The sequence below is a fragment of the Populus trichocarpa genome, chromosome 6 (assembly GCF_000002775.5).
Source record: "Populus trichocarpa isolate Nisqually-1 chromosome 6, P.trichocarpa_v4.1, whole genome shotgun sequence".
NCBI classification, from domain to species: Eukaryota; Viridiplantae; Streptophyta; class Magnoliopsida; order Malpighiales; family Salicaceae; genus Populus; species Populus trichocarpa.
This window is the reverse complement of record NC_037290.2, coordinates 25053183-25080904: the sequence shown is the minus strand read 5'-3', so window position 1 is coordinate 25080904 and position 27722 is coordinate 25053183. Positions and strand designations below refer to the sequence as shown.

Below are 27722 nucleotides of genomic sequence, written 5' to 3'. Positions count from 1 at the left end.
TGCCCTAGAAGTCGATCCGAAGATCCACCGTCTTCATCTGCATGAAATAGTACTGTAACTTTTAGCACGTTGTTCTTTCCCTCGATCTGCTCAAACACACCAACGTCTCCTTCCTTTAAACCATTTTCCTTGCAGAATGCAATCCACCCCTTCGATGACTTAGAGCCATGACTAATGATTCGTATAGGCCAATCTCTTTCATCAGAAACTTGAAGTTTACAGTTGGAAACTCCACGCAAATACTTCCCAACAAATGCAGATGGTTACATTCTGCACAAAAGAAGATTTGAAAATTCAATAACTCGTTAACTTGAAGGGCATATGGTATTAGAGGTTTACCAAATAACCATGGTGGATATTATCTTAAAAGGATCAAGATGAATTAATGGATGTTCAGGTTTGAACATTTTGGCTTAACAAATTGCCCTTTTGCTGGCTTCGGATGCTTCCATACAAATCCATTATGATCAATTTCCATTTGTTCAAATTTTGGCACTAACTCATTTTCATCTGCATTTAATTAACGGATTTAATAATCAAAATAAAAATTCTCAAGAGCAATTTCTTGAGCGAAAAAACAGCTTTTGTTGAAGAAAAGAGAAGGGACGGTAAAGAGAAGCTGTAGAGTTTTGGAGAGAAAAGAAAAGTTATTTATCCCTGATTAATTAATAAAGACTAATGAATCTTGTAAAAAAAACATTAAGCATTTGTTACTTGTCCCCAGCATGATTACTAGCATGAAAATTATGAACTCTAAAATTTCTTTAAAATTAGCACAGTCAGTGAATTTATTTGGAAAAATAGTATACTAAGAAAAAATAAAAAGTAAACAACACATCTTCTAATGTTACGGTAATCTCACTAGCACAAAAAACTTTTTATGTTGAGAATGTAAAGTATATATTAGTATTTATTTGAAAATACGGATGTAACCGTAATTAGACTCGTTAAATTAAGAATAATTAAAAGGCTTAACATGAGTTTAATGTGTTACTCACCATTGTGGATGTAACCGCAATTAGACCCGTTAGACTCAGAGAGAACATATAGATTATCATTGCTCTGACCGGAAATGAGCACTGCTTTGATGGTGAGATCCTTTATATAAAATACAAAAGCGTGAAATTCAAAATAAATATTATTATCACGATAAAATTTTTGAACATATAGCAATGGTTTGGTAATGTGAAGAACATGGAGAACATTAGATAATGTAAATGTGCGTTTAGGGAAACATAACATGGTATGCCCAATATGGGATATGAAAAAACTCTTACCGTCACCAATATCAAGTGATCATTACCAATAGAGGGTGCAGAATCAGACTCTATCAGTCAGAGTCGCAAGATCAAGCGTAACGTGTTGGTTCGCACCAGTGTTTAGGAACCAAGTAGGGGCAGAAACGGTACCAACAACAAGATGGGTAGAGGGCTGGTGATCACTACTGCGAAGCTGAGCACAATATAGGGCTATGGCCGAAGGAGAAGAAGCATAACTGACACTTGACATTTTGCTCAAAGGACCAGTGAGAATACTACTGTCCACACAAGCAGCAGGTCGTTTGGGCTGCTGCCAATGACCTTGTTTCCAGTCTATGGGAGCAGAGGAATGAGAACTATGAAAATTATACCTGTGTTGGCTACTGCACCTGTTGTTGTTGGAGCGCCAGTTACCGCGAGAACGACCTCTGTTACGGCTACAATTGGGGTTGTGTTGCTGTTGGGCAAGGTGAGTAAAGGGCAGCAGAGATGGTGTGGGTAGCAGAGGTGAATTTGCAGCCAAGGATTGAAAAGAAGTCTTATGCAGCAACTTATGAGTAAGAATATGGTTGTGAAGATCAATGTATAACAGCGGTTTTGCCTTGGTCATGAAACTAGTTACCAAGTCTTTAAACTCGCCACGAAGACCACGAAATATATAGAGGTTGAAGTCTTCAAGAGAAAGGGGTTGGCCAACAGCAACCAATTCATCAAATAATGACTTGATGTGCTGCATGTACGTAACAACCAAAACATTTCCTTGCCGAAGATCTTGAAAAGACCTATGGAGTTGCATAATGCGAGAATTCGATGGAGAAGCTAGCGCTTTCTCAAGAGTGCGACAAACACAAGAAGAAGTCTGACAATCTACCACAAGATGTAGGACGTCCATGAAGAGAGAGGAGAGTAATAACGTGCTTAAAATAAGTTGATCTTGTTGCTTCCAATGAAAAAAAGAGGGGTTGATTGTCGAAGAAGAACCGTCAGAACTATTAGAAACATAAAAGGGAGGATACGGTACTGAGCCATCAACAAAGTGGAAAACACCTTGACCAAGAAGATATGACTTCATCTGCATTCGCCAATAGAAATAGATGGTGTTCGTAAGCTTCAATGCGACCATTTGATGAGTGTTGGACAATGCAACTATAGAAGGAGTTGTTGTCCCCATAATGTGAAGAGGGACGACAGAAACATGGGAGAAGGAACCATGGTTATGCTCTGCAGGTTGAGGCTGCTTCTGGTGGGAGAAAGTACCATCGGCAACAGCTTCTGAATGGCTAACCAGTTGGGCTGCACCGCCGGTTTGATGGGGGGAGAAGACGGCAACAACAGCAGAGTCCATAGGGAGAGAGAAGAGAGTTCTGATTGCAGAAAACTCTAAAACCAAGTTGAGAATAATTAGAAAGCTTAACTTATTGGTTAGCCAACCTTTTCTGTATATATGTGTAGGGTAATATATAATAGTAATGGTAAAGATGACAATACAAAAATATGACTATAATATTTCCTATATAGTATGCCTATAATATTTTTTATATAAATACAATCTATATATTCTATAATACGTCAAGGAGAAACGGCGATAGAATAAGAGATATGGTTGGTTGCAGATTCCGAAGGAGGTCAGTTTTTCTAGAACTAGCAAGGATTCTTGTGGGGGGATTCGTCCTAATTAAATTCTCCATGGTTGGTCTAAAAGCGAGCTCCATAAATCACGCTTGGTATCTCTGATTTTTGCCCGTTCCTTTTAGCTTTTTAACCTGTTTTTTTGTCCAAAGTCAATCTGCTTTGGGCCCTCAACTTGTTTATTGTTGAAAAGCTGAGACACCCTTAACCTAGCCCTTCAATATTCCACTGTCAACTCTTTGTTAATTCACACTTAACCACCTGTTTACCTCAATCTCTTATTGAACTTTTACTGTTGTTATTATTTTCAGTTGCCTAAGAACACTTGCGCGCCAGCTTCAGGATCATGCGCCACTCTACACCAGCTTAAAGCACTTGTTGAATCCTATAACAGATTGTGCAGAATTACAAAACGTAAGGAAATTAAGACAAGTTGTGTAGAAGATAATATTTTATTGATTGCATAATTATTTTAAATAGAGTTTTTGTTTAACAGAAAAACAATCAAATCTGCTGATTACATAACAAAACAAGAAATAATAACATAATTTATTCTCGAAGACTTGGTCTTCAAGTAGAAATCTTCCGGCTAATCTTCTCCCCAGCAACCCTCCTGATCTTCTGCAGCTTTTAAGGCATTCTTTCAACAGCACTCTACAGCACACCATTCATGGTACTGATCTAAAACCCTCGTGCAGGTTTTTTATTTATCTCGCTACTAAAGTGTGGCATTTTATATAGCTGATGTTGTGCATATTAACATGCCTTAACCAGAAGGGAAACCCCACTAGGATGATGCATTTGCTTTGATTTAAATGACCGCTAATTGGGAATGATGGATCTCACTACCCAAAGCATTATGCTTTATGATTAAAATCACATTTTTAGTAGGGTTTTAGACCAATATGTGATATCTACTCTACCACTAATTACGTGATCAGATATAACTAAAGATTGAAGAGTCACTTGGGCCTCTTGGTGCCCATAATCTATCTATATAAAGCCAAAGATTTGACGGTTCTATGGATGGGTGGCAAGGTTTGAATGATATGTTTTTATTGATGCTGAAATTAAGGCCAAATTAACATTAGCCAGAAGAACAGACCTTGAAGTTAAGTAGTAAGCATGAGAGAACATGACAAAGATGATGGTGCGCACTCATAAGTTCTTCCAATATTCAAGTTATGGTGGGGATTTGTTTTGGATAACTAAGATTATTCCTTTTAATTAAGGATCGTCACCACTGCTTTGTTTTGACTGTGTTATCATGCTGTGTGCCAAAACATATTCCACTCGTGGGTCAGTGGAAAGCAGAGCTCACAATTCTATGGACAGCTGCGAAGTACTAACTGATATCATAAAACATCCTTTACATTATCATAAAATTATTATTAAAAAATTAATTCTTGACAATGTTATGACTTTGTACTAGCTACAATATTAAAAACAGTGTTTACATGGTTTGGTCTAATTAGAAATATTCTAACAACATGGTTTCATGTCTGGTGCTTGATGGGAAATGTTAGGGGAGAAGATGGAAAGCAGCCATTGTTTTAAGGGTTTTTCTTTTTTCTTTTGATGACCATTAACAATTAAACTGTGGAATTAATATCTCCATTATTCAAGATTGGCTGCCCTAACGACAAGTCATGTGAACTTTTGTATTCACGGGAGTCCTCCTTATTTTCTTGGGAAGAATTCCCATGCATAATATTTCCAAAAAAATAGAAATTCACGAGCTAAGCTATAATTATTTGTGCTAACCCTTAATTGTAGGTTAGCCATTGCTTTTGGTTTTTAATTTGTTAGAAGAAAGGAAAGAGTCCAATAGCTAGCAGATACTTACAAGTTTCCTGATCATGACGTTTTCTACTTCATTAAGTCGAAGCAACATGCAATCACGAGAGTTACTGTTAGTGATTTAGACATGGTTCAAGTCTTATCTTAGACAACTTTTATGGATCTGGCATAGGGAAAATGATATTTTAGTCTTAATTTCCAGGCTTAGAGGCTGTTCATATTGAGGAAGGGTGCGTATTTCTATTGATTAATTTGCTCTATAATCTTTGTTTGAGAATGGTTATTAGTATAATTATATGTGACATCTATCTGAGATAGATATTCATATTACAGCATGGAACAATCAGAAATGGGAGTACAAAGCTGCTGCTACTTCTAAGATTAGAGAAACGCCATTTTCAGCTTCTATCTGTCGGATTGCGCTTGATACAGTTCGGGAACATATATATCTTAATTGTTCCATCATATCCTGCAAGAACAGTTTTGATATGAGTGAAAAAGAAAGTACATATATAAGATCAGGAGGAGGGGGAGGAGTACGTACTGGATGTATTCAACGTTGATTTTTGCGGATGGGGAGTATGATACAGAAGAAAAGGCATCATTTGACAAGAGAATAGTAGAAGGACATGGTGATTTTCTGCAGAAATCCACCACCCTAACGTCAATAGTCCCATCCTTGCATGGCTTATTATTTCCACTTAGGCACCTCAACCTGTAACGCCTCCCACAAGCAGCACCATTATCCCACAAACCTTCACTCACAGAAACAAACAAGTTCCCTGGTGGGAATTGATCTTGTCTATTCCCATTACACTTAGTAGCTGCACAAAGATTAGCATAAACCCATAATTGAGGAAAACCAAGTTTGAAGAAGAAACTTGCAGACAACAATAGTAAAGGGAAAACAGGAGAATTTGCTCACGTAAATATGGCGGTTCATAAGAAGTAGCAGTCCCAATGTCCCCAAGAACAAAGCCTATTTCATTGCTGAGTAAGCTGACGACTATTATTGTTATTGCTATGAGTACCATGGTTATAAGAGCTAATTGAGGAAGAGAAACTATAAACTTTGCTTAGTACTTGCTCCCCTCTTCATGCCAGTTGCCCAATTTATAGCTCTTTCTCTCCTCGGGGGGGGGTGTAGCTGAGAAGGGTAGCCACAATATTGTAAAGTTAAGAGATAGACGATACATTTATCATCGTCTACCAACAATAAGAATCACGTGTTGATCAGTTAAATTCTTTTTCTAGATGAGAATAAGAATGTATATTTGTCACAGGATTCTTTCTATTGCTGAGGTATGAAAGTTCAATTATTTTTCTAGATGAGCATATGACTGTGTCGCAGGATTCTTTCTATTGCTGAGATATATATGAAGCAATTAGGAGTTTAATTAAGTGGTGGAGAAAGTTGATGAAATTGTGTTTTTTTTAAATTTAAAAAAAAAAATATTTTCAGATTGTTTTGATGTCTTAATATTAAAAATAATTTTTAAAAAATAAAAATATTATTTTAATGTATTTAGAAGAGAAAAACACTTTAAACTATAATCGTTACCACTCTCTCAAATACCCTCTAAATATATAGTGTGATGCAATAAAAATTATTGATTGAAAAGTTTTATATATATATGTTTTTGAAAATTCTTGAATTTTTTTTAGTTTTAAATTAATTTAATTTCTTGGTGTTTTTAAATAATTTTAATGTATTAATAATAATAATATTTTTTAAAATATATATATTTTTTTAATATATTTCTAAATAAAAAAAATTTAAAAATCAATCAACATTTCAAACAGTAATCAGGCCGACATGATGAAGCACTTTCTCATGAACTCGTTAATTAATTGTTCTCTCTTACTACTTAGTAAAAGTCTAACCGTTATTTTTTCTTTTGCAACTACAACAATCTTGTGTCATCAATTAGGGTACGGTTCATGCAATCAAGTTTCAATTATTTTTATTCAAATAATAGTATAGTTTTTTTTTCACAACATATAAATTTAATCATATTACTAATTACAAATTTATTAAATTAATTAGATTTAATTGAATTAACTAAGTTAGATTGAAATATTTAATAACAATCATAGAAACTAAAAGGAATGCTATAAATGATCAAGAGTCCAATTTAAACTTTTCAAGCTAAAATATACATATTTGTAATTAATTAAAAAGTTTAAAAGAGATTAGTATTTTCTGATGAATTTTCCTAATATTCTTATGGGAGATCATCGATCTCACCTCCTTCTAATATGGTTTTAGATGGATCATTAATTCAACATATATCAATTGATATATTTATAAAAAATTATTTCTAATATCTTTCTTTAAATTCAAATTCGAGATATATAATAAGCTTGCGAATCTGTTTGAATTATAATTTTTCTAGCATTAATATAGAAGATTATCTAGAGTTAAGTGACTGCGTATAAAATTAATAAGCAATGCTGAACAAAGATAAAGCAAACTGTCTTTTTCCTGCATAAACACGGTTCCTAATTGGTTGAAGTTGATTAATAAGAATTGTTTGGAGTTCATCTCTATCTCTTTTGGGGATGGCAGTGTTCATCTCTATCTCTTTTGGGGATGGTAATGCATATCTATGGATTGAGTTTTATATTATTCATGTCCAATCTAAAATAATTATCTGAATCTAAATGCTATAATTTATAGCTATTAGTATGTAATTAGCTTGATATATACGCAATTTTTTAAAAAAACTTTAAAGTTATTTATTTATTTGGAGCTTGAGTTAATTAAGGTAGATAAATATTCATACTCAACTCGAAACTCGATTTTTTATTTTAAATTTTACCCAAAACCTAATCAGGTGTAAAGGTTTTCTGAGTTGGTTGATTATATTCATTGGTTTTGGGTGGAATTGTCATCAATCATCATTGATGATTGATATAGTTGGACTGCTTTATTCATTACTTTCTCAGCTAAGATGAAGGGGGTGTTTGGTAGTACAGTGGCGATTGTTTTTTAAAGTGTATTTTACTTGGAAATGTATTAAAATAATATATTTTTTTATTTTTTTAAATTATTTTTAACAGCATATTAAGATAATTTGAAAACACTAAAAAAAATATTAATTTAAATTAAAAAATATTTTTTTTTAAAATGTAAAAATAAATAGGAAATTCATTAAGAATAAGACGAAGGCTGGCTTTGTAGTATTGAAGCTGGGTCTGCATTTTCATATATAAATGTGGGCTGCTTTTTTCTAAGGTAAAGAGCTCATTGCCTTACTCTGGGCTTGAAATGATGATATATTGGGTACTTAGTTGTCCCTTTCCTTGTTCTGCTCCCATGTTCAAGCCCATCCTAGCCCTCATCCCTGTATCGTAAAGCTCTGGATTGATTATTTGGATTGGATTTATGACCTTCATATGGAATACCCAGATAAAAATAAAGACGCCATGAACTCAAGAGAGGTCTCAGAAAGTCTCTAATGGAAGATTCAGTGATTCTATACAGTCAGGAGATAATCTATCATCATATTCGAGCTTCTATCTATGTGTTTTGTATATGTTGTTGTTCACTGTTGAGTTAGATGTCTTGAGTCACCAGCAGTAAACTGGTGTCTCTTCCTTTTAATATACTTGCATGGCCTTTTGCTGGCCACTGCTGACTGCATCTGTGCTTCAGACGCAACAAATGTCCATCTTCGAAAAATTTGATGAGGTATAAAAAGAGAAGGAAAAGGAGAAAACATGGAAAATCTGTCGACAATCAGAATAAACACATGCTTGAGCAAGTAGGGTTGGTGGCAACTCGGCAGGATACCTAACTTTCAATGACTTAGTAAATATTTGGCAAGTAGTAAATATTTGGTACGCAGTGGAGAATTTTTTAAAAAATATTTTTTATTTAAAAATATATTAAAATAATTTTTTTATTTTTAATATAACGTATCAAAATTATAAAAAAATATAAAAAAATTAATTTAATATTTTTTCTATCATATGTATTTTTAAAATATATTTAAAAATAAAAATTACAGCACTTTTAAACACATGTTCGTAATGAAAATTGAATCAATTAATGGTCTCGGTTGACATGCAATTTCTGAGGGTTTTTTTTTTTTAATTTACTTTGGTTTTAACATAAAGATATTTCTGAATAGTTATTTATCTCAAATTACCCATTTTGAATTAGTTTATTTTATTTATAAATTACTTTATTCTCATTGAATTGATATTATTTGAAAAAATAATTTATGATGTATTTTTTTAATGAATGGTTGGGTTTCCGGTTTTTTTATGGAATAAATGCATTCCCATTTGATTTCTATAAAAATCTAAATTCTATTGCATAAACAGCATAGTAGCCACTACTTAAGGAGGAACTTCCTAGACCTCCTAATATATATATATATATATAGTTAAAGATCTATAAATTGATATCATTGGACTATAAAAAATTATTAATCAATCAGATATTATTTAAATTTCAAATTTAAATTAGGATCAAACAAAAATATTATTTAATTCAGGTTATTAATTTATCAAGATTATACTATATAAAATTTTTATATAAGGAAGTTATTAATTTATATATCTAGTGGGACATGAGTGTGTTTTTTCAAAATATATTATCTTATAAATTTAGTAAATCATTAATTTACCCTACCCTATTGATCTTGAGTTGGTACTAGTCAAAAATATTATTTAGTCAAAAACATTATTTAATCAAGATTGTTAATTTACAAGGTTACGTTGTACATGTCACAAGAGCACGCGCTAATTGATGCAATTAAAATAATTTAATTTCCATGTTCAACAATATTAAATTATGAAGCTATAAAAATAAATCTATTATTGACTATATAAATGGAGCTTTCCAAATACATTAATTAAAAGGTCCTTAGAGCATATGTTAGAAAAACTATTAATTAATTTTGTAATTAAACTGATTAACATTTATGCACATTGAAATTATTTTATTTAATTTTCCAAAAATTTAATTTCTAATAATTTTCCAAAAATTACTTTCCCATGACTTAGCCTTGAAATCAGAAACAATATTTTATTTAAGGCTAATTTTCCTTATCTCGGCAGGGTTTCTGTTAGGTTAGTGCTTGCGTTTTGAGTCCGCGTCATTTTCAAGGTAGGTGATCATTCACGCTTTAAATATTTTATTCACCAAGAGTTTGTCTTCAAGGCCTCTCGAAGATTTCAAACTAAACAATTGACCAGCCCAGTTTTTTTTTATTAATTTATTATTATGGAAAAGTAATTTTTCTAAACCCTGATTTAAAGGCCTTGAGCTAACTTGGTTCGAGGTTTGAATCATAATTCATGAGGGTTGATTTGATTTTTTTTATATATCATTTAAAATTAATTTTTTATTATTATTGAATTTAATTATGATATTTGATTTAAATTCAATTAATAAATAAATTGAATTTATGTATTTGGACGATTTCCTACGGTACTCTCATGATTATCATTTTATTTCTATAAAAGTTTTGAAAAAAATAAATAAATTGATATTTAAAAAAAAATAGTTTTGATATTAATTTTTTTTATTTAGAATTGTAAACATGTTGGTAAAGAATTGAAACCATATTATTTTAAAAAAGTGGATTAATGCATAACCGGTTCTGACCTCGAGTCTGGGTCAACTCAGATTTATAACCAAGCTGAATGAGTTTTTTTCAACCCAAACCGGTTTAAATTTGAGATTAATTGAATCTGAGTAAACCCGATAAATTTATCCGGATATTAAAACAATGCCTCGAACAAGGAAAAAAGAAAGAAACTAGTTGCAGGTTGCAGGAGGCAGCAGGGCCGCACTGCTCTGTAGTTTATGCTGTGGATTTGGGGTCTCGATGGGATTTTCAAAATATATATATATATAATTTTTTTTTTTTTTTTTTTGAGGAACAAATTCATTGGACCCTTTTGAGGTCCTGACTGACAAATATTTAAATAGGTCCCCCTTTTTCTTTCATATATGAACACCAGACCCTTTCTTTATTCTTCATCATTTATAATTGTTTTTAAGCAGAGAAAGCTAAGCAAGTTGGATTATATATATATATATATATAAAGATCTGTCTGAATTAAATCAATTGTTTTTCTTCATTGTTTTACTCAAAACTAATTCTATAATTTCAATAAACACAAACAAAATAAACTGTTTGGAAGTGTGGTTGTGATTATTTTTTAAAGTATTTTTTACTTGGAAATATATTAAAGTAATATCTTTTTATTTTTTAAAAATTATTTTTGACATCAGCGTATCAAAATGATATGAAAACACTAAAAAAATATTAATTTAAAATAATAAAATAAAATATAAATATATCAATAACATAAAAAAGAATGGAATATTTAAAATACGGCTGGAAAAGAGTTTTGTCTCAAATTATGTTTGGAATGATATTATGGCAATCAAAACATACTTTGAACAAAGTAGAAGAAACTTTAAAATTTGGTTTGGTATGAAATTATTTTTCAAAATATTTATTGTTTAAAAGTACACTCAAATAATATAGTTTTATTTTTAAAAATATATTTTTAATATTAATACATGAAAATAATCTAAAAATACTAAAAACAATAAATTTTTTATAAAAATACATTTCAACAGCAAAAATATATAAGTTTTTTTTTTAGCTGGGGCGTGGTTAGTCATGTTCAATATTGGTTTTTTTATTATTATTATATAATTTACTAGGTTAAAATAAAAAATTGATTGAATAAAGAACAAAATATTTGAATGGCTCAAAGTAAATATCCTCAGAAATTCGCAAAATAACAAATAGCCCATAAATGACAAAGCCAAATTACCAAAATACACAAACGAACGTAAAAGAAGAAGAAAAAAAAGGGACAAAATCTTTGAATAGGAAGAGACTCCCTCTGACAACACTCAACAGTCTTCCCCATCACTACCCTTTGCCAACAACACAAAAACCTAACTCTACTCCACCTTGAAAACCCCTACTCTATATTATATAAATAAAACCCAAGTAACACAACAAACATTATAGGGAGGGAAGCAAAGAAAGAGAAGGAGAGAGATTCACCAACCCCTCCTCTCTCTCTTTCTAGTTGCATTATTTGCTTTCTTCTTGCTCAAAGATCTTGCCTTTCCCTTTTCTTGTTTTCACTGTCACCTCTCTCTCTCTCTCTCTTGGTTTCTTCAAAAAAAAAAAAAAAAAGTCTCAATTCTTTTTTTGTTTTTTTTGCAATTTTGCCTTATACCTATTATTAAAAAATGGATTTGTTAGGTGCCCATTTGCTCAAAATCCAATCTTTTCCTGTCTAAAACGTCCGGTTTTGGACTTTTGGGTGTCCATTAAAGCATAAAAAAAAAGTTATTTACAAGGTTTTGATTCATGGCTAGGGGAGGAAACCAGCTGTTTGATGATAATAGAGATGGGTTTCTCAGGATTTCCGGTCTGGGGTCTCAATGGAATAGCTTTGAAGATGTGCAATATCTCCCCGCAGGAGGTCTTTTTGCAAGTGTTAATCAAATGGGTATGGGGGACAACGGCAGCCTAAAGTCGCTATACAATGATTTGTGTGTTAAGTACTTGTCATTTGTTGGGGTTCAAGAGGAGGAAGGGGTTCTGAAGAAGAAGGAGAAAGGTGGGCTTAAATTGAAGATTAAGATAAAAAATCCTTCATTAAGAAGGTTAATTAGTGGAGGGATAGCTGGGGCTATTTCAAGGACTGCAGTGGCTCCTTTGGAGACTATTAGGACTCATTTGATGGTGGGGAGTAGTGGACATAGTACTAATGAGGTTTTTAATAATATAATTCAGACTGATGGATGGAAAGGGTTGTTTAGAGGCAATTTTGTTAACGTGATTCGTGTTGCGCCTAGCAAGGCCATTGAGGTAATGAAATTTCTCTTTGGTTTATGTTTTATTCACTGTGAAAGAGATGGTATTGTGGTCAAATTGATTGTTTGATGTGAGTTTTGTTGGTTTAGTTGATTGGTTTTGTTTATTATTTGATGGCTAGCAATTTTTATGGACTGGTTTGTGTTTTGCAGTCTTGTAATTGAGGGGCTGAAGGAAGTTTTGTGCTCACTGTAGGCATTTATTGTTTCTCTCTCCTTTCTGTTTTCTTGATGTCATCCATTTTGTTTATTTCTTGTTCATTGATGGTTTATATGTTTTTCTGAGTGTCAACATCGATGATTAGTTTGCACAGTTTTCTGCTTTATTCTGGTTGCAAATTGCCTCACCATTGATAACTTTTTGGTTCGGCTATGAATTGTTTTGATGATGTTATATGGTTGAAGCATGAATGTCTATGGTCAATACTTATTAGCTACTTTTTTTTTTTTTGCAGTGAATTTAGAATTCAGGTTTTTTAGAGTTTAATTGGAATGAAAGTTTTAATACAAGTATGAAATTGAAAATAGTAACGTGGAATCAAAACTGATTTTGAGATTACAGATGCACAACGAATAAGAATTTGTAAACCGGTAGGTTTGATGAATATAAATGTTTCAAATGGTGGTTCCCTGCTTATATAACAATAATCTACCTTGCATTTTTATCTGGATTGGTTTCAAATGTTTGATTGAATATAAATGTTTCAAGGAAACACATTGCTTGTGCACTAGCTGGATTGGTTTCGGTCTTGTCGATAGTACAGGTCCTTAAATTTTTATCTGGTTTGGACCTTACATTTAATACCTTCAGCTGCTCTTTCTTCTGTATTCCTTTGCTTGGAAGATGTTGCATCTAATTTTCTATGAGTTCTTAAGTGTGTTGCAAGGGCCATCAACTAATGCCCATATGTTAGGATGGGGATAAAATTGAGTGGATGAGTATAGGCTAGGTCCCCCCTGTTTGACTGCCTTTTATACCTGATCACAGTCCAACTATGCACACTACCAAATAATTGCAGGAAAACTAATCTCTGTTTCAGATGAGTAGATATCTTGCACCTTAGGAAAACTCCTGAGCAGCTTTAACAAATTTAGAATGCTAATACAGGGGTGAGCTAGATGCCAGCATTTACCTGCCTGGCATAAGCTCTTCATTTGGATTGCACCTCACCTGGTAAACAAAGATTGATCTTGTCATCTACTGCATCTTTGTTTTAATTGTGAAATTAACAACCTTCTGCTTACAAGAATGGACTTCAAACAAGTGACTGATAGATATCAGCCCTCCCTAGAACCCGTCATTCTGTTAATTAACTCTACCTTTTACAGTCTCCTTTGTCCCCTTTTATTTTAAATTAGAGAAGGATAAATAAGTCATGCAACTTTTGCATATTCAAAGCAACATCCCAGTTCAAGGTATCTGATCTTGCTTGTAACTGGCTTCTGTGTCTGCAGCTTTTTGCATATGATACGGTAAACAAGAAGTTGTCCCCTGCACCTGGGGAGCAGCCAAAACTTCCAATTCCTGCGTCATTAATTGCCGGGGCATGTGCTGGGGTGAGCTCTACTTTGTGCACATACCCGCTTGAGTTGGTCAAGACACGATTAACTATACAGGTGTGTGCAAAACCTAAACCAGAAACTGAAATCTTGTGTGTGAATGCTGTTCTTTTTCTCATGGGGCCTGATGTATTTTGCAGAGAGGTGTTTATAATGGTATAGTAGATGCATTCTTAAAAATTCTCCGTGAAGAGGGCCCTGGAGAACTCTACAGAGGTCTTGCCCCCAGCCTTATTGGAGTTATTCCATATGCTGCAGCAAATTACTTTGCATATGACACGTTACGGAAAGCCTATCGAAAAATTCTTAAGCAAGAGAAGATTGGCAACATTGAAACTCTTCTAATCGGATCTGCTGCTGGTGCCATATCAAGTAGTGCAACTTTCCCTCTTGAAGTCGCCCGCAAGCACATGCAGGTAGGAGCTCTCAGCGGAAGACAAGTATACAAGAATGTGATCCATGCCCTAGCTAGCATATTGGAACAAGAAGGCATCCAGGGGTTATATAAAGGGCTGGGACCCAGTTGCATGAAGTTGGTTCCTGCTGCTGGGATATCTTTCATGTGCTATGAAGCATGCAAAAAGATACTTGTAGAGGATGAGGAAGAAGCATGAAAGGAGCAAATGACTCGAGCGTTTTTCTGTCAAAGCAAAAGGGAAAATTGAGATAGTAGTAATTTTTATTTATACCAAGTTAATTTATCTTGGGTTTTTGTCTCCGTTGAGGTTTTTATTTTTGGTTTAGGAAACGGTCCCACAAACTTGTTTGGGAAGTTAGAAAACATGCATCGCCTTTGTTTTTACCCTTTTTCCTGGTTTTACCAAATCGATCGGACATTTGCATTTTGAAAAATGTTATTTTATTGGATTGCCACTCTGAACTCTTGGTAGATTAACCTATTCCCACCCTTTTATACAACTCAGACGCGAGCGGCAAGGTGAGTTCTGAGATTTCCACATCAATGTAGACTCGTTGGAGGAATGAAATGGAAACATGCAGTCTAATTGACCTCGAAATGAGCATTCCGTGCCGTATTTGACTATGAATCCATCGACATGCAGTGCCAGGCCAAACCAAGTAAAAGGTATTCTTCTCTTTTACTCGTGAGAGAAACTCAACATCGACTTGACCATGAAAACAAGTAAAAAGGGCTTCTCGGTTTTTATGTCCGGATGTGATGTGCCAATATGGCCAGCTAGTAAAAGAAACCAGGTTCGTGCTCCACCAGGGATATAACTTGGAAACAAATTTGAATTTGCAAAGGCATTGTTATTACAAAAACTCCTAGAAGAAATATCACAGCTACTAAACTTAATAGTTCCAATCTAAGATAGGCAGGTTACAGGTGTCCATAATAAAGGAACTCAAGAGAACAAGCTAAATTCATCCTTTCAAGTTCAGTTCTGCTCCTCTGCCTCCGCGGCTTCCTCTGCAGCAGCAGCAGCCATCAACTCATCAAACTTTTCTGTCTTCCCTAGCAATATTTCAATCTGCAAGAGAACAAATCCGAATAGTCAAGTCTTTCAATCTCTAAAAATCAACTAGTTATTACAAGGAATAAAGAGCAATTTGCTCAGATCAGTACAATACTACACAGGAGGGTTCCCTCAGGAGGCCTCATAACAGTGCAGATTCGATCAATTTGAACCATAAGCAACGTCTCTAGACTGATGATTAGATCTACATCCCCTGACGTCTATAGCAATTGATGAAAATAGATATGGCAAAACCCTATTCACATTGCATACTCTTATCTTCTAAATTGAAGTTTAGACCGTGCTCCATCTTCTAAAACAAACCTAGAAATGCATATGCTTATATGTAGTGAGTTGTTGCTTGTAAAAGATACAGATGCTAGCAATCCTTGGTTTTCCAAAGAGAGCAATGCAGATACAATTCCAAATTGAAGGTTGGTGAAATCTTTATCTGAGAGGATTCTATCTACTGTATTCCCAACAGCATATCTGACAGGTGGTCCAACAAAAGGTGATACTGATGATTTACCTTTGCTTTTGGAACAGGACGCCCTCCTGTTTCTTCCCTCATGTCAACTGTGGAAGTCATTATCTCTGAACATACACACAACACATAATAAGTGATCAAGCTCTCAACAACATCAGCTAAAAAAGTAAGGGAAAAAAATAAGAAAAGAATAGAAATCTCACTTTTCTCAACAGCAAGTCCATTGTTCTTCAAGATCTCAGCAATGGTAACAACAGTGGCTATAGCTGTACATGTAACAACGTGTATCAAATTCAGCAATCTCTCCAATAACAAGAAATATGACACTAAACTACTGGTTTGACTATATTGCAGCAGTGGCTATAAATTTCACACGAGCGACATAGTATGACTATATTGCGATGCAATTCCATCTTATTCTTTGTGACTAAATAGTGAGTGGTCATATCAGACTCCATTTATAACAAGCCAAGTTAAAAAATAAACCCCCCAGCTCACAATTAGATAAATCAGCACTTAAAACGGAATTCAACAGAAATTACAATTCAACAGACCCATTGTAAAAAATAAATAAATGCACTCCTCAGATGACAGCTAAAGAAACTATACCCATCCCAAGAGCAGAGAGCTCCACTTCATTGTGCTGTTGCATGTACCTCTGCAAAAATTCAACCATCACCAACCATTAAACAGCTAAACAAAATCACAAACACAATACATACCCTTCTTCAGTTGATAAAATCCATTTTCCTTCTCTCTACCGAGCTAAAATTACAAAACCCTCATCCAAACTAAGCATACGAACACGAATCAGTAACAAAATCAAAAGATCCAGCCATATTTTCATAAAAACACAACTAATTCTAACGCAATAATAGGACTAATACACAAGCTTCCCTTCATTTATTTTCTCATCCACAATTTCCCCAGCAACAAAACAGAGCCAAGAAAAAAATCCTAAATAGAAAAACCCAAGACAAAAGAATAAAACAGGAGCCACCCATGTCCATAACAGCAACAAATCCCTAAAATCAGTTAAAACATGAAAAAATAATTTAAAACACCCTAAACAAACCCAACGAAAAAAAGCAGAGATCTAATTAATTCATTAAACCATCCAAAAAAACACAAAGCTGAATTTTGTTTCCTCTACAACTAATAAATAGAAAGCCAAAAAAAAAACACTAATTTAGAAAATCGAAAAGGGGGAGGGTTTGGTAATACCTTGGCGAGATTAACGTAGAAGAAAAGAGGTTTTTTGGTGTTAGAAACTTGGATTCGGTTCTTCTTGTTATTGGCTGAATCTGTTGTTGCTGCTGCTGCTGCTATGTTTAAGTTGTTAACACCCTCTGTGATTACTTCCATTGCTGCTTACACTGTTTTTCTAGATAGAGAAAAACCCTAATTTCACTTTCTCTTCCCAAATCTCTCTCTGTCTCTCTCTCACACACCCACTTTCTTTCTTTTTGTCTATAAATAGTCAAAAACCCTTGACACCGAAGATATGCTGTTTCTACTCCAACTTAACTAGGGGTTTTCATTCGGGAATGTGTTAGCATCATACGGTGTCGTTTTCTTCACAAGGTTTGCCCCAAGCCCACCCATTCTTTATCGAGCTTTATTTCAGGCCCGGGTTCTATTCGGGCCCAAAACAAAATGAAAAGGGGAGAGAGAAATTAAAAAAACAAATTGAGCTTGGTGAAGATAATTTTATTATTTTATTGGGTTCATATGTTATTTTTTGTTCTCCTGTTTCTCTCTTCAAAATAAATTTATGAAATAAATATTAGTAGTTAGTTACTTATTAAATTTAGATTTTGTATTTTATTTAATAAATTATAATAACTTATAAGGTATTATAAAATTATATTAACCACTTGAAAGTTTGAAAATATTACAAAAACTCCATTTATATACTGAAAACACCTTTAATGTTAATGTCAAGGGAATGGTTCAAAAATATGAAAAAAATTCAATACAAAAAGGAGTTTTATAATATTTATTTAAATTTGAATAAGGTTTTTATTTCTTAAAAAATTGATCACTATATTTTTATGATATTTAAAAAACAAATTAAAATCAAATTAAAAAACAAATTTTATTTAAAAATTGTTTGGTAATACAATGCCAAATGTTTATTTATTTATTTATTAAAATAATGTTTTTTAACAGTTTTTTTTTTAATATTAATGAAATCACCGCATCACAACACTTTAATCGTTCTCTAATCATCCTTCTAAAAGCTTCATCCTTTAGATGTTTTAATAATCCCACCCAAGATGAGGTTTGTAGGTATCAATTAGGGCATGAACACTCAAATGACAAATCATCCTGTTTAATCCATCATTTGTTGCTTACTTTAATCCTGACTGAGGTCATTGGCATCTTCTGTTATTAGACTCCTAATTAGGAGGTTACGGATCATTAATTATTTAGAGCCAGCATACATTTGCATCTGGAACTCCTTCAGCAGTAGATTAGGGAACGTTCGGAACGCGGCTACGGCGGCGTTCCTAAAATTTTTTTTTTATTATTATTAAAATTTAATATAATTTGTACGTTTTGGATCGTTTTGATGTACTGATGTCAAAAATAATTTTTAAAAAATAAAAAAACATCATTAGCATGTATTTTAGCACGAAAAGTTATTTGAAAAGCATCCGCAACCACACTGCCAAACACGCTCTAAAATTAAAGAGCCGATTTGCAATCAGAGAGTTCTGTGATAAATTAAAATTCCATGATAAGCAGTCTTACACATGGAAAGAATTTTTTAGCCAAGTACTTCTAGACAATAGATGCATATTTCTATAAACTTTCAACAAAAAAATAAGACCACCACAAAGCTGCACAACAATGGCATGAACAAACTTGAAAAGTCCAGAAACACCTGCTCGTGTGGGGATGGATAGAAACACCTTTTGGTACAACAAAGATGATATAATGAAAGGGTTTTCTTCTGATGTGTTTATGTCCTTCACTGTGCCTACCAACCAAGAAATACATCGTTCAGGCTAACCCTTTCTTCATAAATTAATTGATGGATAGAAACACCTTTTGGTACAACAAAGATGATATAATGAAAGGGTTTTCTTCTGATGTGTTTATGTCCTTCACTGTGCCTACCAACCAAGAAATACATCGTTCAGGCTAACCCTTTCTTCATAAATTAATTGACATCACTCAGTACCTTGATTTCTTGTTATATACATGAGGGTAGGCTCTGAGAGGAGATGGCATGACAAAAAGATCCCAAGACAATCTAGCAGTTGATTCCACATTGGCCATTTGCGGCAGCTTTTGTGGAGTCTGAGGTGAAGGGGTCGATGCGCACCCATAGCAAGGAGAAAATGGAGGCAAGGAGAATAGACCAGACAATGACAATTGTTGGCGTACGATTTTGCCGACCCAACAAACCCTTGAGGAAAGGATACAAATGGGCAATGACCCAAATAGCAAAGAAGAGCTTGCCAAAGAGAGGACCCCATGACTGGTATCCACTGTTTATGGCATAGGACACACCAGCCACAATACCCACCATGTTTAGTAAAATGACTGTGGTTGGAGGGATGAGAAGAGATGTCCATTTGAACACATAAAGCTCTGCAAAATCCCCATCTTCATCAGATGCCTTTGAAGTGACAGTGAAGTTGGTATCAATACCTGCAAGCACCTTCAAAAGTCCTTGAAAGACGGCAAAGAGATGAGCTGATGTACCACCGATGACCCAGAATTGTTCATTCCTCCACCAGTCTTCAATACCAACTCCACTCCATCTAAGCTCAAGTATTCCAGTAGCAAAAATGGAGATGAAAAGCAGAATGAACCACATGCTGGCATAGTTACTTATCTGAAAAGAAATTGTAGCAAAATTATTGGTTTGTTAATTAAGATCTGAATAGTACGATCAACTGGTACCAAAAGAAATGAAACTGTCACTTGCCTCAGGAATAATAAATTTTCCACTGACAAGGCAAACAGCAGGAAGTACACAGTAAGCAAGGAGTGGAAGAGAAGTTAGTGGGTACACGATGGTATTAATATATGCTAGCCTCTCCAAAAGCTTTAATCTTCCATTGTATCCATACCATATGGGGCAATGCCTGCTCAGTAAAATCTCAATAGATCCCAAGGCCCATCGAAGAACCTGGTTCAAACGATCAGAAAGATTGATAGGAGCAGACCCCTTAAATGCTGGGCGAGGAGGCATGCAATAGATTGATATCCAACCACGAGCATGCATCTTGAACCCGGTCAAAATATCTTCTGTAACAGAACCATAGATCCATCCAATCTGGCAGATGACAAAAAGAATTATTAACATATGATAAACAAAACTTGATCAAAATATCTTCTGTAACAGAACCATAGATCCATCCAATCTGGCAGATGACAAAAAGAATTAGTTAACATATGATAAACAAAACTTGATCGGATTAAGCAATTACTACTGATGATAAAGCAAGACTGACCTCTTTGCCCCATTCAGTCTTGTCTTCATATCCACAGCTAATAACATGGATAGCTTCTTTCAAAAGAGTTGCAGGATTGGTTGTCGGTGGAATGCCTCCCTGTTCCTGGAAGGTAGCTGCAATAAAAACTGGTGACTGACCAAAACGCTTTTCTAAACTCTTCTGCGACATAAGCAGTGACCTCTCATCATCATATCCTGCAAAAGAGAAGGAATGCAGTTAAAAGAAAACATGCTATGTAAACTTTTCTGTAATCATTTGTAGTTTCCACCACCAAGTTTAATCAAAATCATTATAAATCTCAAATTGGGTGTTCTGTAGTTTATCATTACCACATGGCATGAAATATAAGAATAAGGTCAGCATTGTCTAATGAAACTTACATTGATTTGTGAATAATTAATGTATATGACAAAATTCAAGGTAATCAAAATGTTAGTTACCAAGTATAAATGAGGACTGACCATGCTCCATCATAAACTAAACTACTGAGATGCAGTGCTAGTACAAGATATTAATTGAAAAGGACAGGTGAGAAAAAACAACTTCTTGCAGAAACCAACCTTCAACACCCTCCTCAATGTCCTCCATATTGAAAATGGGGACGGTGGATTCAGTTCTTTTCATTGCCCTCTTTTTGTCAATATACTTCTTATTACCACCCCTTCCCTTCTTTCTTGAGCCACAACAACTCTTTACAATAATGTTTGGTTCCAAATCTTCCTCTGTCAAAACTGGATCATAACCATACAGGGCTTGCCGGTTGAAACAGCAACCAGTCCCAACATACACAGGCCCCTGGATGCCGTCCAGACCCTTCAAGTTGATCTGCAAGATATAATGACAAAACATGAGCCATCCAATACAACATTGCACAGAAAGGAATATTTTCTAGATTGATGATAAATCGACTGACTTACATCAAAGAAAACAATATTGCGATTGGCATATCGATCGTGCAAGTCAATGCCATCAAAACGTTGTGGGAACTGTATATAGCATGTCTTCTTTCCATAGGCAGGGTCCATCATGAAACACATGGCTTCTTTAAGAGCTTTGCTGTTATTGAAGTAGTGATCACAATCGACGTTCAGAAGATAGGCACCATTGGTCAGTACAGCTGAAACTCGAATCTACACAACATAAAGACCAAGAAAGAAGACATTTTGATTTTAGCGCACAAATTGTGGTGCTCTAAGTCCTGAAAATCAATCATCTTGAACCAAACCATGGTACATGCAAATGCAAACTTCCATTTATTTAAGTGAAAAAAGAAGAGGAGAGAGAAGATAGATAAGCAGCTGCTTTTTGATATGCACAAAAAAATCAGCACTCAAATGGTACCATGACCTGTGATGAATAACAATGTAATTGAGAAATTGGAACAAGGGGTCAAATTATACAAGAGGTTAAGATGACAAACCAGTGCATTCATTGCTCCGGCTTTCTTGTGATGCTGGAATCCAGGTCTCTTTTCACGAGAAACATATACAAGACGAGGTAGCTCATTTCCATCTGTATCGAGCCCCCCGCTGTGACCTAAGAACACCTGCTCTCCACCATATGCCAGAAAGGGTAAATTGTAGGGGGGGGGGGGAAAAAACAAAAGCAGGGTGAGTTCATATACATGTAGGAAGGATTATAATACCTGGATCATTCCTGGGTGATCCCTGGGATTATTTCCAGGCCAAGGAGTTCCATCCTGCATTGTCCAACCTTCTTCTGGCATCTTCTGAGCTTTGGCAACAAGAGCATTGATCCGCACCTTGAATTCTTCATATTCTCTCTGTGACACATAATTATACTCAATCTCATGTATAATGTTGAAAACAAGGAAAAGAACGCCACATATTATACTCAATTGCATGTATAGTGTTGAAAACAAGTAAAAGAACACTAGAACCCACTTAATCCATGTGAAATACAGACAAAAGTTAGAGAGGGCATGCTTTTCTTCTTGACTCACCTTCATTGCTCGGCGCTCTTTCACAAAAGAAGGCTGTATCTTGTCCTTCAGATAATCAATCTTTTGGGCAAAATAAAACTCCGGGGCCCTAGGCTCAATATTGTGCTTCTTGCAGAAAGGCACCCACTTCCTTGCAAATTCCGCAGTTTCAGAAAGGGCTTCAAATGTCAACATAGCTGAACCATCATCTGAAACATAGCATGATACTTTGTCGACAGGGTAATCAACAGCAAGAATGGACAACACAGTGTTTGCTGTTACAATAGGAGGTTCTTTCAAGGGATCCACTGTACTAACAAAGATGTCAATAGGAGCTAACTGTGATGGTTCACCATCACGATCATATCTGCAAAAGATATAGAATGCAGTTAGTGAAGCTATAAGAAAAATTACTCCTTTAACCATAATCTATTTACCGATACAATGCATTTAACTTACCTTAATGCTAGCCTGTCGAGGTAGGTCTCGCGATTGATAGGCATCCATTTTGGAAACTGATCCAGAAGCCATGACAAGGCAAACCAAATCTCACAGATAACAGATGTCAACCACAAACCATATGCATCTTTCACAGGATGAGTTACACGATATTGTAAGAAGAATCCCAAAATAATAAGACGCAGAATGATTACAACACGATAAGGAGTCAGGTGAGATGAAGAAATGGGCACCACACGGCTCAAAGGTTGTCGAGCATCATCAGCCCTGTGACACAAAAAGTGAAATGCAGATACAAAACGGTTAATTGAGTGCATATGAGAAGATTAGTCCATGCTTTTAATAGAATCTGAAACCTAATCCATGCTTCAACATGGGCGATTGTAAGTAATATGAAAGTGAAATGAAGATACAAAACACTTAATTGATTGCATATGAGAAGATTAGTCCATGCTTTTAATAGAATCTGAAACCTAATCCATGCTTCAACATGGGCGATTGTAAGTAATATGATTCCAGAGGAAGGAACGACGCAGGATAAATCTTGAAGAAGGGAACTCACATTTGAAGTTCATCTCCATTCGAACCAGTGCCTTCTATGTCCCCCTTTCCTTCAGGGTATCTGTTGGTCATCTGCATGATATTTTTGTCCTGTTTAAGCTTCCAACCTTCAACCCTCTCCTTCCAGTCAACATTGCCAAGGCCATAAGAATTCAAGTCCTTTGACGGATCCACAATTCTAACATGAACTGTAGCAATAGGTAGCATGATGAACTCAAAGCCATACACACAAGAGAGTGAATTATAAATACTCAAAATCAGGCTGCTTGACTACCTGGCTGCCTTGGATCAATATAAGGGGATGAATTAACATTCCTTTCAGCAGGACCCAAAGGACCAGATGTAGTTCTTACAGATTGATTGTCGGGTGTAGCACAGGGAATTTCACCAGAAACCTGAATACAGCACCCATATAAGCAGGATATTGCAAAAACAGCACACCTGACATTTATGTTTATTACTCGTTAAAAGGGAGACATGCCCCATGAATTCTCTTTTCCAGAGAGAAAGTGGACTTGTTGAATCAGTAGAAGTTTCAGTTTCAATTATATTTCTAGATAAGAAAACAAGAAAGACCCAACCTACAAGAAACTGGAAGCTCTCAAAGCACAAAACTTGTACTTGTAATACAAAGAATAGATTGTTTGGCATTGTGGTCTTACTTTGCAAACCTGTATGATGGGGCTTAAAAATGATCAAAGCATCAACAGTGATGCTTTGGTTAACCACAACTAAAACTGTGTTTGTGGTCTTGGACCACCACGCATCAATGCCCAAAACACCTTGATCGGACAAAGGTTTAAAATTCCATAAGGAAATACAAAATAATGTGGGTAAGTAGAAACGTTTATTGTTATTCTATCTATTTTGCATTACCCAGAATGTGCATATAAATGAACCATAAATTGGTCAATCTGCATACCGGCTGCCCATTCGTGAGAAGGGGAATTGGTTGAGATTCATGTCTAGAGGATGAAGAAAGTTCTATATCTTCACCCTGCCACTGACGCCTTGCCTTGCCAATGCCTTGGGCATAATTGAACTCATTCTCTAGATCATCAACATCATCTTCATCCTCATCTCCATCCACTCGAGGACTCCCTGAAATATCCATAAAACCCCAGCTGTTGATACATCACAAAACGACTGCATAACAGAATATAACCCAAAAGAAGAATGAACAAACAAGCTAACCTTTGTGCCTTCGATACCTAGTCTTACACTGAGGGCAAGACTGAGTCCCATCTTTTCGCTCATACTCATAACAAGGACGGCAAACTGGGAAAGCACACTCATTGCAAGCAACAAAGATGTCGCCATTCTCTGTAACTCCAACATTATCCCCACAAATCTGGCAAGTTTGTCCATTCAAGTTTTTGAGGGGTTTGGGCTGCATTATTCCACAGAAAAACACTGATTAGCATCCAGAAAATAAATATATTATTTTCAATTGCCACGGCAACAAAATAACAGCTAGCAATGTTGGAAATTTACTGGCACATTAAGTGAAGCAATCAAATCCAAAGCAAGGCACATTAGGGGCCCGACATTCCACAAAAGAAAAAGGAAGCAAGATCAATTCACAGTGATTTAACATCTTGAATAAGATGAAATCAAGAAAATTAAACACGAGCTCTTTCTTCTTGACATACTAGACATTGGAATTGCTGCCCTTTTAACATTTTACATGACATAAGGAACCTGGTATAGCTTAAAGCACTCAAGTGATCCCGAGTAGAAAATATAAACATTATCTGAAGCCACACGATCGGAATTGTCAGTTTATCATGGAATCCAGCTCAAAAATAAATAAATAAAAATTCCAAAACAACAGCTTCCTTAGATTTATAGAAGTAGATCTTATTTAAAATTGCCATTAAAAAAATTTTAAAAATCTCTCTGATGTAAACCACTACTGATCTTGGCTTAAGGACACTGTAATATCAAGAATAACAAAAGGGGCCAAATCCCCTTAAAGGAATCAAGCTGAAATCAAGATCAAACTGGACACTCATGTTCACAACGACCAACAACTAGATCAGGTGATTGCTAGTCAACGTAACAAAACAAAGCAGAATTTTAAAAATTAACAAAACCCCACCCAAAAAAATTCACTATCGCAAAATTCAACACTCGGATCCACACAAACACACAGAAATGCAACCAAAACAAATCAAACCCAGAAAACATAAATGAAAAAAAAGAAGCTTAAAGTAAAGAAGACAAACCGCACTATCCGAATCATGTCGAATCCGAACCAATTCATTCCTCCTGTAAGACCCAGCGACCATACCCGCATTTGCTTCCATCTTTTCTTTCTTCTCTCAAAGTCAATTCACACCCTCTTTTCTTAAAAGAAACATAGAGATAGGGAGATGGATCTGTGAGTGAAAAGGTAATGAGTACTGTGAGAGTCTTCGCCCACTCAATTCGCCATCTCTGTCTGCCTCTTCTTTCTCTTCTTGTGAGCTTAGTATTAGCAGGCTCTCTGTCTGTCTAGTGTCATGAGTGCTTTTTTTATTATCTTCTTCTTTCATGTTTTTCTTTTTATATTATTATTATCCTTGTCTTTGTTTTCTTTTCGTTTCTTTTATGTAATAAAAAAAAGGTTTCTCTTTCCCGCTTGGCTTGCCGTCCGATACAAGAAAGTCCAGCCTCACCTCGGCTTGCTGTCCTTTTAACTGTTCTAGGAAATTTATTACATTTTAAATTTACATTAAAACTATTACATTTAAATTTATTACGTTTAAATTATACGTTGAAAAATATATATTTTAAAAATATTTTCTAATATATAGCTTAGCAGGAAGTGATTAACTTTAATTTTCTAGAAATAAAGAGTTTCAATGTATAATTTAATTTAATTTAATTATTTAGGGTTATAATATGTAATTAATATTGTTCAGATAAAGTTGTTAAATATAAAGCTCTTTCAATACTTGCATGCTGATAATTTTAGATATGTTTCGAATTAAACAAGTAAAATCTATAATCCCTTTTATTTTTTATCAACAAATAACTTGAAGCATGAATGAAATTAGCTTTGATGTAGCACCTAGATCTAGCATTACACTAGTTCTTGCCTTCTGCTGTGTTTTTTTTTTAATTTATTTATATTATAATGTTTAATATTTTATTATTTTCCCTTTAAAAAACATCTTTATCCCCAAAAATAAACTTTCAAAGCAACACGTATTATTTCTTTGTGTATTTTGATTGGTAATACATACCTAATCATAAATATTAACTAAATATTTTATTTATTTTTAACTGCAACCACCACTATTCATTTTACACGGTCTAAACAAAATGCTATTTTATTTTATTTTATAATTTTTCGTTTAATCACAAGTTAATATGAGGTTTTTTTAACATGGTCACTATCAAGTGGATTTAAAAAAAAAAATTAGCATTGATTGAAGTAATGATAAAAGAAAAATCAAATTCTTTTAATTTATCCACTCCCTTCTTTGATAATATTTGTTTTTGCAATGAAATCATGTTTTGAATTTTATTTTTTTTATGATTTTAGATTATTTTAATGTATTTATATAAAAATAAAATTTTAAATAAAAAATATTATTTAAATATATTTTCAAATAAAAAATACTTCTAAAAATAACTGCTACCGTAATATCAAACACTATTCTACCACTTCGTTCATATTTAGTATTGCATTTCAAATGGGGTTAGGTAAATTTTGAATTTATTTTGCTTAACATTAATTTTTTTATTTTTTTATGATTTCGGATCGTTTTGATATGCTAATATAAAAATAATTTAAAAAAATAAAATTATTTTAATATATTTTTAAACAAAATTTCCTTTAAAAAACAATGTAACACCTCATTTATAAAAGAAAAGGGCGAGGCCGTGGATTGGAAAGCCGAGAAGCTCAAGCTGGAGCCGAAGAATACTCAGCTGGAGCCACGTCATAAACAGCTAGAACGTCTCTTTCCCATTATAACTAAACTGGTGTACTAATTTCTCGACGACGTGTTTTAATATGATTTGTTTACCCATACAATAGTAGTCGTTGTCTCATGACTACATAAGTTAAAACCAACCATAATGCGACACGTATCAGTGTCTGTCTGATGGACTATTGTTTGTCAAGAAAGCGACAAAAATAGTTGAATATGATTTTTGCTGTTGACACTTAACAGGCTGTGCCCAAGGATTTACCGGTTACTGTCGGTAGCTTGGGT

General features: G+C 34.4%; 4 protein-coding genes across 6 annotated transcripts; 1 reads left to right on the top strand and 3 right to left on the bottom strand.

Moving 5' to 3' along the window:
* Nucleotides 1-4953: 4953 nt before the first annotated feature.
* LOC7495768 (EG45-like domain containing protein 2) lies at nt 4954-5844 on the bottom strand. Its single transcript, XM_002308623.4, has 3 exons — nt 5614-5844; nt 5233-5512; nt 4954-5157 (listed from the first exon to the last, which is right to left on the bottom strand). The coding sequence occupies exons 1-3, from the start codon at nt 5720-5722 to the stop codon at nt 5151-5153; spliced, it is 396 nt and encodes a 131-aa protein (XP_002308659.2). The 5' UTR covers nt 5723-5844; the 3' UTR covers nt 4954-5150.
* Nucleotides 5845-11600: 5756 nt separating this feature from the next.
* On the top strand, nt 11601-14988 carry LOC7471586 (adenine nucleotide transporter BT1, chloroplastic/mitochondrial). Its single transcript, XM_002309578.4, has 3 exons — nt 11601-12550; nt 14011-14172; nt 14256-14988. Exons 1-3 carry the CDS (start codon nt 12047-12049, stop codon nt 14727-14729), a joined length of 1140 nt encoding a protein of 379 aa, XP_002309614.3. The 5' UTR covers nt 11601-12046; the 3' UTR covers nt 14730-14988.
* A 360-nt stretch (nt 14989-15348) lies between these two features.
* LOC7471585 (uncharacterized protein At2g34160) lies at nt 15349-17579 on the bottom strand. The gene is made up of 5 exons (XM_002308622.3): nt 17302-17579; nt 16687-16735; nt 16281-16343; nt 16120-16184; nt 15349-15605 (listed from the first exon to the last, which is right to left on the bottom strand). Exons 1-5 carry the CDS (start codon nt 17440-17442, stop codon nt 15513-15515), a joined length of 411 nt encoding a protein of 136 aa, XP_002308658.1. The 5' UTR covers nt 17443-17579; the 3' UTR covers nt 15349-15512.
* A 1201-nt stretch (nt 17580-18780) lies between these two features.
* LOC7471584 (cellulose synthase A catalytic subunit 1 [UDP-forming]) lies at nt 18781-26039 on the bottom strand. Of its 3 annotated transcripts, XR_008059570.1 has the most exons (15): nt 25743-26037; nt 24709-24904; nt 24437-24615; nt 23789-23909; nt 23516-23702; nt 22954-23220; nt 22516-22861; nt 22198-22335; nt 21973-22098; nt 21470-21682; nt 21113-21377; nt 20550-20746; nt 20021-20371; nt 19132-19927; nt 18781-18995 (listed from the first exon to the last, which is right to left on the bottom strand). XR_008059570.1 is itself a non-coding variant. In XM_024603266.2 (14 exons), the coding sequence occupies exons 1-14, from the start codon at nt 25821-25823 to the stop codon at nt 19340-19342; spliced, it is 3255 nt and encodes a 1084-aa protein (XP_024459034.1). In that variant the 5' UTR covers nt 25824-26037; the 3' UTR covers nt 18781-19339. The 3 variants fall into 3 exon arrangements, 2 of the variants coding, with proteins under 2 accessions (XP_024459034.1, XP_024459035.1); XM_024603266.2 differs by having other exon boundaries at nt 18781-19927; XM_024603267.2 differs by lacking the exons at nt 18781-18995; nt 19132-19927 and having other exon boundaries at nt 20128-20459; nt 25743-26039.
* Between the last annotated feature and the right edge of the window lie 1683 nt (nt 26040-27722).

Excerpts from the sequence above, each read along its gene's own strand:
- LOC7471584 (XM_024603266.2), bottom strand. The coding sequence starts at position 25,823 with ATGGAAGCAAATGCGGGTATGGTCGCTGGGTCTTACAGGAGGAATGAA. Across the intron at positions 23,221-23,515 it reads AATGGAGATGAACTTCAAAT|GGCTGATGATGCTCGACAAC; the intron begins GTGAGTTCCCTT and ends TTTGTGTCACAG. Across the intron at positions 19,928-20,020 it reads GAAAATTTATTATTCCTGAG|ATAAGTAACTATGCCAGCAT; the intron begins GCAAGTGACAGT and ends ATTTCTTTTCAG.
- LOC7495768 (XM_002308623.4), bottom strand. The coding sequence starts at position 5,722 with ATGGTACTCATAGCAATAACAATAATAGTCGTCAGCTTACTCAGCAAT. Across the intron at positions 5,513-5,613 it reads TTATGAACCGCCATATTTAC|CTACTAAGTGTAATGGGAAT; the intron begins GTGAGCAAATTC and ends ATCTTTGTGCAG.
- LOC7471586 (XM_002309578.4), top strand. The coding sequence starts at position 12,047 with ATGGCTAGGGGAGGAAACCAGCTGTTTGATGATAATAGAGATGGGTTT. Across the intron at positions 12,551-14,010 it reads CGCCTAGCAAGGCCATTGAG|CTTTTTGCATATGATACGGT; the intron begins GTAATGAAATTT and ends CTGTGTCTGCAG. Across the intron at positions 14,173-14,255 it reads AGACACGATTAACTATACAG|AGAGGTGTTTATAATGGTAT; the intron begins GTGTGTGCAAAA and ends TGTATTTTGCAG.
- LOC7471585 (XM_002308622.3), bottom strand. The coding sequence starts at position 17,442 with ATGGAAGTAATCACAGAGGGTGTTAACAACTTAAACATAGCAGCAGCA. Across the intron at positions 16,736-17,301 it reads TCTACGTTAATCTCGCCAAG|AGGTACATGCAACAGCACAA; the intron begins GTATTACCAAAC and ends GAATTTTTGCAG. Across the intron at positions 16,185-16,280 it reads TGGACTTGCTGTTGAGAAAA|AGATAATGACTTCCACAGTT; the intron begins GTGAGATTTCTA and ends GTGTATGTTCAG.